A 12,434-nucleotide genomic window follows, 5' to 3' on the forward strand; every position below is an offset into this window, starting at 1 on the left:
GGAACCAAAAAGAAAGGACTTTATCGGTAGAAAACGACAAGAAGAGGACAAACGGAAGGGGGTGACGACAGACAGGGGCGAACAACAAAACCAAAAGGCGGACAACGAAAACAAGGAACGTACTACATCAAACTCTGACATCAACACGTTTCAAAAACTGGTAAATCAGGTTCATGTATTCCAAATCAAGTCCTGCCAACACTTCTCTAACGGGTTTCTGTTGTTTTCCTCGGACCCGGAGAATTTCATGCAGCTCAGATCTGACCTCACGATACTCATTGCATCCCCACACGACATGTTCGATATCCTGGTAAGCCACGCCACAGACACAGAGATTGCTTTCTGAGAGCCCAACACGGAAGGTATGTGCGTTCAACAAATAGTGGTTGGACATCAACCGACACATTACACGAATGAAATCGCGGCTCAAATCCAACCCTTTGAACCATGGCTTCTTCGACACCTGTGGAATGATGGAGTGCAACCATCTACCCATCTCTCCATCTCTCCATTTGTGTTGCCAGCTGATCAAGGTCTCCTGACGGGCCAATTCAAAAAATTCGTCGAAGGCGATTTGACGCTCATAAATATCGCCTTCGCTAGCGCCCACCTTAGCCAGAGAGTCCGCTTTCTCATTGCCCGGAATTGAGCAATGTGAAGGGACCCAAGCTATGGTGATGATGTATGAGCGTTTGGACAAAGCACTCAAGACTTGGCGTATTCCTTTCAGGAAGTACGCTGAGTGCTTCATCGGTTTCATTGACCGAACAGCCTCCAGAGAGCTTAGACTGTCGGTAAAAATGAAGTAGTGCTCAGGTGGGAGAGTGCGAATGTACTCTAAGGTGTAGTGTATAGCCGCTAGCTCAGCAATATATACCGAACATGGCTTTTGAAGCATAAAGGTGGCGCTATGAAATTCGTTGTAGACACCGAATCCAGTCGAATCATCGGTTTTGGAACCATCTGTGAAGAACTGTCTGGCCCCGCTAACATGCCCGAACTTACTTGCAAAAATTTGTGGAATACCTATGGAACGAAAAGATTCCGGTATACCGGTGATCTCATCCTTCATAGAGAAATCAAAATCCACAGAGGAGCTGTCGAAGTCTGAGAAGTTGTCACGATTGGTGTTAACCGGAGATGGGCTTACCTCCAGCGTCATGTACCAGTAGTACACACTCATAAAACGAGTTTGGGGATTCTGTTCGAGCAGCTTTTCGAAGTTTTCTATGACCAACGGATTCACAACCTCGCATCGGATGAGGAACCGGAACGACAACTCCGCAAAGCGGTCTGTCAGAGGCTGTACACCAGCAAGTACCTCTAAACTCATTGTGTGAGTCGAGTTCATGCAACCTAACGCGATCCGAAGACAACGGTACTGAACCCGTTGAAGCTTCAGCAAGTGTGTTTTCGCCGCGGCTTGAAAACAGAAGCTACCGTATTCTAAAACCGATAGAATGGTTGTTTGGTACAGCCTGATCAGATCTTCCGGGTGTGCTCCCCACCATGTTCCGGTAATAGTTCGCATAAAGTTGATTCGTTTTTGGCATTTCTGTATCAGATACACAATGTGCTTCCCCCAGGTGCATTTGGAGTCGAACCAGACGCCGAGGTATTGTGAAGACATGCTATGAGTGATTGCCTTACCCATCAGAACGAGCGGAAACTTTGCCGGTTTGTGTTTTTTAGAAAAGACAACCATCTCAGTTTTCTCCGGAGAGAACTCGATACCCAGCTTGAGAGCCCAAGTAGACAAATTGTCCAAAGTATCCTGTAGTGGTCCTTGCAGATCGACTGCTATTGATCCCGTTACAGAGACAACACAGTCATCCGCAAGCTGCCTTAACGTGCAGTTTTCCATGAGACAATCATCTATGTCTCTAACATAAAAGTTGTAAAGAAGGGGGCTTAGACATGAACCCTGGGGGAGGCCCATGTAGCTAATTCGTGAAACTGTCAAGTCACCATGAGCGAAACTCATCTGCTTCTCAAACAGCAAATTATACAAAAAGTTGTTAAGAATTGGGGAAAGGCCACAGTCGTGTAGTTTGTCGGAAAGAACATCGACACAAACTGAATCAAAAGCACCCTTAATATCCAAAAACACTGAGCCCATTTGCTGCTTTTGAGCAAAGGCAAGCTGAATTTCTGAAGAAAGCAACGCAAGACAGTCGTTCGTACCTTTGCCTCTGCGGAAACCAAACTGTGTGTCTGACAACATGCCATTCGATTCAACCCATTTGTCCAGTCGAAAGAGAATCATCTTCTCCAACAGCTTCCGTAGACAAGACAACATCGCGATTGGACGGTACGAATTATGATCCGACGCGGGTTTCCCGGGTTTTTGAACAGCTATCACCCTCACTTGTCTCCAATCATCCGGAACGATGTTGTTATCCAGGAACTGATTGAACAAGTTCAACAAGCGCCTCTTAGCGACGTCGGGGAGGTTTTTAAGCAAGTTGAACTTGATTCGATCCATTCCTGGAGCGGAATTGTTACATGAAAGCAGGGTTGACAATCGTCCTTCTCGTCACCACTGCGTGAAGATAACAATAAAACAATCTTCGTCCGAAAGAACAACGGCGACGATTAGCCTTTTCGTCGCCGACTGCGGGCTTCACGACGAAGCTCAATCATAAATAGTTATCCACCAACTTTTTCGTCGTCCTCTTTGTTCCCTGAAAACGAGCGACGACGGACAAGCGAACGCCAACTGGGAATAGCTTTTATTGGCGTTTCGGCACTTACGGTGGTGTGAAACCTCAGTAGCTCAGTTGGTAAGAGTGCTGGATTGGCAATCTAGAGGTTCGTTGTTTGATTCCAGGTGCAATTATTTTTTTATAAAAATCTTTTTTTTTGTGTGTTGCTGGTGGCAACATTGACTCCGTCGGCTAGACGCACTTGGACGAAGAACGAAACAAAGCGAATGAAGATTTTGTTTTCGTCACGACGCAAGCCCTTCACGACGATTCGCTGGCTTGACTGAGTCATCCGATGTGGAACGAGCAACGATGACGATCTAGTTTTCGTTCTCGTCGTCGACTTTTTTGGTCGTACGGCGACGATTTTCAGCCCTGCATGAAAGAAGAGCAAGTGAGAATTCAATCATTGAAAACGGCCTATCCATGTCGTCCCTATCGTCGGAAACATCACGAATTATTCGCTCCACGGGCACGGAATCTGGACAAACTTTTTTTGCGAACTTGAGGATCCATCGAGGAGAGCTTTCTCGATCCTCGTTGACCGACGACGCGTTACGCATTCTTCTACCGACGTTCCAAAGAGTTCTCATCGAAGTCTCGCGCGACAAACCCTCGACGAACCGACGCCAGTAACCGCTTTTCTTCGCCTTGATCAAGTTCTTGAACTTGCTTTCAAGGGAAGCGAACCGCTTGAAGTTTTCGACCGAACCGCGTTTCCGAAACTCTTTGAACGCCGCGGATTTCTCGCGATATATTTCTGTACACTCACTATCCCACCACGGATTGGGGGGTTTCCTGCGAACCGACGGACCTGGCACTGGTCGACGTTGTGCCTGACGCGCACTACTGATGATCAGTTCTGATAGAAACTGATACTCTTCCCGCGGTGGAAGGACTTCTACCGATTGTTCACCGTCGATAATTGCTTCTGCGTACTTCTCCCAGTCAATGTGCTTGGTGAGATCGTAGGCGATGTCGATAGATGGAGGTTGATGTGACCCATTGGAAATAGAAACAACAATCGGCAGATGATCACTACCATGAGGATCCTGGATAACCTTCCATGTACACTCCAGCGATAGTGAGCTCGAACAGATTGAGAGGTCTAATCGGCTGTTTCTAGGGCTGCCATCTTGAGCTGGAGGTGCCACTCGTGTAACTTCTCCGGTATTCAAAATTGTCATGTTGAAGTCGTCGCAGAGGTCATATATCAACGTTGAACGGCTGTCATCGTACAGTTCCCCCCAGCCTGTACCATGGGAGTTGAAATCTCCCATGAGCAGCCGAGGCTCGGGCATAACCGAGCAGATGTGGGCGAGATCCCTGCGAAATATTGCAGTTCTCGGTGGAAGATATATGGAGGCAACACTGAGGGTTTTACCTCGGATAGTCACCTCACATGCGACGGCTTCAATGCCTGTCATCGGATGAAAATCGACTCTGTAAAATGAGTGCTGCTTCTTGATCCCTAGAAGCACCCCTCCGTAAGAGTCGGATCGATCAAGGCGAATGATATTATAATCGGGAAAAGGTAAGGTTACATCAGGTGTCAGCCATGTTTCGGATAGTGCAAAAACATCGCATTGTAAATTGTAAACTAAAAATTTAAAAACGTCTAATTTCGGTGTAATACTACGACAGTTCCAGTGTAGAACCGAAATCGTATCTTCGACCTCGTTGGTTAAATTAGCCATCGAAAGATACGATTGTCGCAAGGAGGGGCATTTTAGAAGCCAACTGCTTCAAAAGAGGGGTCACGCAAGGAAGAAGTCCTTTTACAATGTTCTTCACGGAGTCTGAAGCATTGAAGAAGCTGAGGATGATGTCTACAATGCCAGAGAGCGTAAACAATGGCGCACCCTGAGGTTGCTCCTGGTGCTCCGAATGCTGTCTTTCCGGTTGAGAATTCGAAAAACGTGGGACATCTGGGATTTTAGATGTTCCCGGGAGTGATGGAAAGTCTCGTTCGTCCTGGATTTTGAATCCCGGAGGGGAACGTTTTGTGGCTTTCTTACCACTCTTCAAATTTGTCATGGTGGGTTGGGGGTCGCTGCTAGGCAGATTCCGAGGTTTTTTGGTGGGTCTCTGGAGCCTCATCCGTTTCCTCGTTTCACCCTTGAAAACAAAGGGAACCCCGTCCCCGACCTCAGAGTCAGAGCCCTGATCATCGAGAGATAAAGACGAGTAGATGTTACGGGATTCAACGGTCGGGGCAGCTTTTTTCAGCATTTCGGCGTAGCTTCGCCGTGATCGCTGCTGCAACGATCGTTTTTGATGTTTTTTCTGCTGTATGTACCTTGGGCAATCAATCAGATCATGTGGACGGTCGCTGCCACAATAAACACACTTGAGCGGCGTTTTACACGCACCGTCCACATGTCTCTCCCTGCATGTTGCACAGCGAGGTTTATTGCTGCAGTACTGGGCGGTGTGGCCCAGCTGCTTGCAATTGATGCAATTCATTACCTTCGGTACATACAGCCTCACAGGTAGCCGAAGTTTGCCAATCACCAGCAGATCTGGTAATGCAGATCCGGAGAAGGTCACAGAAAATTCTTCAGATGGTGTGTAAACCTTCTTCTCGCCCTCCTGGGACACCGAATGCAGTTGCCGGCAATCCAGTATCTGGACAGGAGGAAGAGAAGGGTTATGGAAACGACCACAGCCTTGCATGATCGTTTCGCAGGTCAAAGATGCGTCGGCGACCTTCCCCGAAATCTCTATCGACGCGCTTGGTAGGTAAACGAAGTACTCAAGTGTAAACAACTCGCAGGCCACAATCTCATTAGCGTGTTTTCGGTCGCCTACTGTCACCCGAAGCTTAGCTGTACCGACCATGTCAATGGAGACAACGGAAGAATACCGCTTAGTCAGATCCTTGCTGATTTGAACGGTGTTCAAACGTTTGCCTTTGGGTCGGAAGAAAACAACATATGGCCCGCCAAAGTCGGGAGGGTAGGCCTTGAGGCGGGGGGACGTCGAAACAGATTTACTGTTGGTGTCCATTGCAGAAGCACCAGGGTGAAGGGAGACAAAGGGATTAGCATTTACATCGCCTTGTTGGCTCGAGCAGTCCGATGCCAATAACGAAGCTTCGTTGATGCGGTACGATGTTCCCCCGCCATCATCATCATCGCCCATTGTGGTAGCTAACTACCACCACGGGTCACTCAAAAATCTTAAACTACCACTATTCGCCTTGACGGAGGCTCTCTGAGAGAATTGCGCTGTGCGTGAAAACAATTTTTTTTAACATGGGAAAGGATAGGAGCTGCATTTTCAAATGCTTCTAATTCTTTATAGAAATTTTTTTAAGCAAAACGTTCTTAATGTTATCGAATGAGATTTTGATACGCTATATTATAGACATAACATTGTAATTTAAAAACATTTTGTCTAAAACCAGTTATAGTGTAGCTAATTGAAAGTATATTGCAAAACATTAACTCTTTTTTCAATCTGAAGTCCCTAAAATATTTTAGAAGCATTTGAAAATGCAGCTCCTATCCTTTCCCATGTTAAAAAAAAATGTTTTCATGCACAGAGCAATTCTCTCAAAGAGTTCCGTCAAGGCGAATCACAGGGACGAGAAATAATCAAAAAACAAGGGACAAAATTAACGCTACAGGAAAAGTGAGAAAAAACTGCTTATGTACCAAATTAAATCTAATCAAAGAGTCAGTGGAGAGGGGGGAACAACGAGAGGTAACTTTATGTACTTATCTTTGTGCACTCTGTTTAGCCACAGGCTCGACGACGACAGGTCCAAGCGATCGGATGGCCCGCACAGGGAGGAAGCGAGCTGCTGCTGAGCGCCCGACGCTGCGCTGGTGTGCGGCGGTTGAACGCTCTCTGCTCTTCTCTCGGTGGGCTGCTGCTGTCGACGACGATGAGCTTGGGTACTCACTGGAAGAAGCCGATCACGGCCGCGCGAGCGGCGCGGTGTGCGGGGGGTGCTGCACTGATGTGCTCGATAATCGGTCAATGCGCCACGTGATAAAATGAAAACGTGAACTTTACTCAAACTAAACGAACTTTTGCGGCAAAAATTGTGGCCTAGCCAACCGCACGCGTCCCACTAGGGATTTTCACTTCAACACTTGATCACTCGGAAAACTAGCACTGGAAAAAGCCACCGAACTGGATAGTATCGGGAGACAAACCGGACGAACGAAAAGTTGCGACTGTCTCGCACGAACGCTCGCCAAAGAGTCCAGATTCTATTTTTGGCTAAAAAATCATTTGCCATGTCAGTGTTATTTTGTTTTCCATCAATATCAATTTCCTTCCACTATTAGTAGCCCCACCGTCCGCATCCGGTTTTCGGGTTATACCGTGTGAAACTGATCCATCCAGTCGATGAAACTAAGATGATTGAGTGACGGCTAAAATGGCAATTTCCGCGGATTCAATCGATACCTCTTCCGAATTCTATTTTAACTCGTCAGAAGAAAGCTTAATATTATTGATGGATTAACATGCTTGTCGTCATATTGGCGACTGACTATTTTTCGCTCCTAGTGATTTCTTCAAAGAATTTTAGGAATTCGGGCCACACGTTTTAAAACCTGTAGCATCCTGAATAATTCGGAAATTCTTTACAACCACTCCTGGAAATTTTTATCGATTTCTAATAAGAATCATTATTCTGGTGGTTCTTAACCCTTTTTTGGCATTAGGGCCACTTTTGACCTAAACCGTTCGCTGCGCCAGCGAGCTGCTCCCAACGTGATACAAAAGAAAGGTTAAATACAACTCCAACAAACCAACCCGAGAGTAAAGACAATTTCCCTTGATTATTTGTTTCCGACAAATTCCAACATATCTTGGAAACTACGAAAAAATCGCAGGCGATGACAATTTCTTTCAGAAAGTTTAATGATTCTTTGGGTGTTCCGATTGAAAATCTTGGAAAATTTTCACAAAGGCGCTCTTGGCAAATTCTTTCAAACTTTTCGCAACTTTACCAATTGGGCAAGGTATTTATTTCTAGCACATGCAATTCCTATATTTCTTCACTCTTTACTTCTTTCATACTCTCCAGCATCGAAAAAGATTAGGAAACAAACGAAATGAGCAACTTATCATAAACGTTCCAACCCGCAGCAATCCACTCGCTTTTTTCTTCTCTCGTTTGTCAGCAGCGCATTCATCAGGTTCAGGTTGGCTAGAGAAGACACACTGACCCACAATTGGCTACGCAGCGCCACAACCAACCAACGAACGCTGGCTGGGTCGAACTCGGACGGAACACCCGAAGCTCATGTTGTGTTTTTCCCCGCCTTCGTCATTGATATTATTACTGCATCATACATTCCGATATGTGGCTGGCTACTACATTCCTGCGTTCAATCTGTGCTGCGATGAGAGACACGAGACGATGCAAAGCAAGTTGTCTAGCTTTCGCCGTACCGCAAAGACGGCGGCGGCGCGGCGTGTTGCGATACATACAGGCAGCCGCATGCCGGGAGAATTTCATAATGAACGATGCGATCGTTGCTAGTAAGGTATGTAGTACTGGCTAAGAAAACGTCATCGACCTAGAGACAGGAACCGGCTTTTATCGTCGTCGATATTTCATTAGCTTGACTATGTTCGGAAGTAAGCGCCTTTTGCAAAACACTTGGTATGAAGAACAAAAATGGACACAGAAAAGTAGATTCTTCTTCTGAAATCAAATAGGAGTCATTACAAACCGTACTACGCAATACTGCAGCAAGCGACGAGGCAGAACGAAGACTTGGCTTTTCACATTCCTCGAGGAATTCCTTTAAAAAATTATCTAGGAAATCCTCCAAGAAATCCTCTAAAAAAACCTTCAGGAATTCCTCCAAGTCTTTCGCCAAGAATTCCACAAAGAATCTTTCCAGGTATTCCTCCAATAATTTATGCAAATAATTCATCCAAGAATTCCTTCAGGAATTTCTCCAGAAATTCCTCGAAAATTCTTCCAAGAATTCTACCAAAAATTCCTGCAAGAATTCCTCCAGGAATTCCCTCAAGAATTCCACCAGGAATATCTGCAAAGAATTTCTCCGGATATTCCTCTAAAACTATTGCCAAGAATACTTAAAAGAATCCCTTTAGGTATTCCTCCACAAGAATTTCATCAGGAAGTCCTCCAAGAATATCTCTAGGAATTTCTACCGAAATTCCTCGAAGAACTCCTCCAAGAACCTGCAGGAAATCTTCCAGAAATTCTTCCAAATAATCACTCCAGGGATTCCTGCGAGATTTCTTTTAGGCATTTCTTCAGAGATTTCTCCAGGAATTCGACAAGAATTTTTCGAGGAATTCCTACAGAAATTGCTTCAGGAATTCCTCCAGCAATGTGCTTCAAAGAATTCTTCCAGATTTCTTTTCCAAGAATTCCTCAAAAATTCCTCCATGAATACCTCCAGGATCCTTTAGAAAACCTTTAGAAAATACTCCCGGGATTACTCTAAGAAACCGCCAGAGTATTCTTTCAGAGATTTCCTCAGAAAATCCTCCAAACATTTTTTAAGGAATTACTCCAAAAATTCCTCCCGAAATTAGTCGAGGAGCTCCTTCAGGAATTACTCCGGGAATTCCTCATGAAACTCCTTCAGCAATTTCTCCAGTAATTCCTTGATAAATTCTTTTTGGAATATATCAGGGAATCCTCCAGAGAAACTCCATCAGGAATTCCTCCTATAACATCTTCCGGAATTTCACCAAAAATTTATCCAGAAATTCTACCAAAAATTCCTAAAGGAAGTTATCCAAGAATTCATCCAGGAATTCCACCAAGAATTCTTCAAGGAATTTCTTTAAGAATTCATCCAGGAATTCCTACAATATATCTGCCTAGAATTCCTCCAAGAATTCTTCCAGGAATGCCTCCAAAAATTCCTGCAGAAATTTCCCCAGGGGTCCAAATAAGACTTCTTCGAAGAATTTTTCCATGAATTACTCCAAGAATTCTGTTAAGAATTTTTCCAAAAATCCTACCAGGAATTTCGGAAAGAATTCCTCCAACAATTCCACCAGGAATTTCTTAAAGAATTCCTCCAAAAAAATTCTCCAGATATTCCTTTATGTCTTATGCTAAAAATCCATCCAGGAATTTCACCAGAAATTCTTTTAAGTATTCCTACAGGAATTCTAATAATATTTTCTCTAAGATCTGCTCCAATACTTTTGTCAAAAAATCCTCCAAGAATCCCTCCAGGTATTTGGCTAGAAATACTTTTATAAACTCAATAGAGACGAACCAGCCAAGGGCTGAAAGTCTCTCTAAAAAAGATTAAAAAAAAAAATTATAAACTCCTCTAGGAAATCCTCTAAGGGTTTTTCAATAAATATGTTTACGAATTCTTTCAGGAAATTCATCAGGAATTCCTCCAGAAATACCTGAAGGAATACCCCAGGATTTCCTCCAAGAATTCTTTCGGGAAAACCTCCAAGAATTCCTCTAAGACATCCGCCAAGAATTCTTGGAAAAATTTCTGGAGGAAATTTTCACGGAGTTCCTGGAGTACTTTCTGAGAGAATTCATGTTGTAATTTGTGAAGGATTTTTTAAAGATTTTTCTGGATGATTTCTTAGATTGAGGATTGAGGATTTCCTGAAGTATTTCCTGTAAGAATTCATGAAGAAATTTCTGTAGGAATTCCTTAGAAAATTCCTGTAGGAATTCTTGGAATATTTCCGGGAGGAATTCTTAAAGTATTCCTGTAAGAATGCCTGCAATTATTTTTGGAGGATTCCCTGGAAGAATTCCTGGACGAAATTTTGAAGGAAGTCAGGGAGGAACCTTTGCAGAAATTCCCAGAGGAATCCCCTGATGAATTGCTGGAGGAATCCTAGGAGGAATTCCTGGTGGAATCCCTGTTGGAATTCCTGGCGGAATTCCGGGGTGAATTCTTGCCAGGACTTCATGGAGAAATTTCTGGACAAATTCCAGGAGCAGTCCCTGGATTAATTCATGGTTGAACACTGGAGGAATGTCTGAAGGGATCCCAGGAAGGATTCGAGTTGGAATTCCTAAGACAATTCCTAAAGGAAGCCGGGGCCCGTGGCGTAGTGGCTACACGTTTGCTTCATAAGCAGATAGTCATGGGTTCGATCCCAGCCCCGGCACTTTCGTCAGTTGTTCTTTCACCCTGAGAGCAGCTGACACTGACCCTCTTCTGAGCCCATGGCTCAAATGAACCCGGATACTTGGACATCGGTGAACGGCAACATATAATTGACCCCCAATCGGACTGGAAACAGGAACAACCAAAAGTCACACATCAACATCCTTGAGCTCATCATTCTACTATGATAGGGTAGAAAATGAAAGCAGCGCACGGCCACCAGTTCGATGTAGTACAATTAGAAATAGAATACATTTAGGCGCTGTACAAAGTGTATGTACAGCTTCCAATTGGAATCGCTCACGCAGTGTCTAAGTGGACAATAGAGCTGTAAATTAAGGTTAAGTGATTGAAAAATAAAAATTCCTAGATTTATTCCACAAGGAATCCCTTAAGGAATTTCAGGAAGAATCCCTGTGAGGAATTCTTGGAAGAACCCCTGTAGGAATTGCTGACGGAATTCCGGGATGAATTTGTGGAAGAATTCCTGAAAGAATTTGTGGAGGACACCGTGGAGGAATTTCTGAAGGAAACCCTTGATGAACTCCTAGACTAACTAGCAGTTATTTTTGGGGAGAAATTCACCAAAACCGGGGAGGATGATCACCAAGTGAATATTGCTTAGTTATCAGAATTGCGCTCTGAGTCTCTAAGAGTAGCGTAGCTTATATTCCGCGAGCATTCGTTATATCGTTATCCAAATATTTACATATATGCGACCCATACTTGAGGCCCAATAATATGCCAGTGGACACCCCACTAGCAACACATACAGATACTCGTTATATTATAAGGTGCAACAGACACAATCGTGAAAGAATTATGCCGATAGACTTGGAAACAAGAGTAGAGCCTGTAGACCTTGAAGGTTTGAAAGTATCTTAAATAAAGACAAATCAATCAATCGACCTTGAAGGTCTTAATTCCAGAATAGTTTGGAAAGCCTGGAATATCCCATGAATGTACCAAAAGAATTATAGTTGTGCACTGAGGCTCCATCAGCAGTATAGACTACATTCCACGAATACTTTTTAAAATTCAAGCATGATACAGTATGTAGACATCGTCACCCATTTTTCAAAGTGTATTGGAGGCCACAATATCAAGTTGCTCGTAGCATTGCGAGGTCTAATGGACATCAACGTGACCTAATTTCTTGAACAGACTGAGCACAAATGATTTTAGATCCAGTAGATCTTGAGAAAATGAATACCAGAGTAGTTTGGATGACCTAAAACACCCAATTTACGTACCATAAATTTTCTACGGGTGCTTTGAGGCCGCGTGTCACATGACGCAGTCTGCGTCATCACTGGTATGGTGCCGCATTTTTGCGCATTGTTTGGCCGTATGCTTGCCACATGCGAGGAGAACACAACTCCGGACAATCTTGTCCATAGGATATGTAGGGATCAGTTTTGCTCGAATGCCGTTTCAACGGCTATCACCCACATCGTCTTGGAACTACAGAGGAAGTGGCTCACGGACACGGAGAGTGGCTAGTGCATACGCGATACAAGAGGTGGTCCAAGGGTTCGGAGTCGGCTACGTAGGTCATACCGGTGACCCTTACTGATAGGGTCTTTCTTGCGGGAAAATTAAATCGTTGTGCATGCGGTATTTT

The 12,434-nt window shown here is 44.3% G+C and overlaps 1 protein-coding gene across 2 annotated transcripts in view; it reads right to left on the reverse strand.

Annotated features, from left to right (window-relative positions):
- Window positions 1-12: 12 nt before the first annotated feature.
- Window positions 13-12,434, reverse strand: part of LOC134285420 (uncharacterized) — a 446,116-nt gene continuing 433,694 nt past the window's right edge. For both annotated transcript variants that reach the window (XM_062846093.1, XM_062846094.1), the window contains exon 2: window positions 13-5,997. In XM_062846093.1, the coding sequence (XP_062702077.1) occupies window positions 128-2,485 (2,358 nt within the window). In that variant the 5' untranslated portion in view covers window positions 2,486-5,997 and the 3' untranslated portion in view covers window positions 13-127. The remainder of the gene's footprint in view (window positions 5,998-12,434) is intronic.

This window comes from Aedes albopictus, chromosome 1 (genome assembly GCF_035046485.1).
Source record: "Aedes albopictus strain Foshan chromosome 1, AalbF5, whole genome shotgun sequence".
Classification (NCBI taxonomy): domain Eukaryota; kingdom Metazoa; phylum Arthropoda; class Insecta; order Diptera; family Culicidae; genus Aedes; species Aedes albopictus.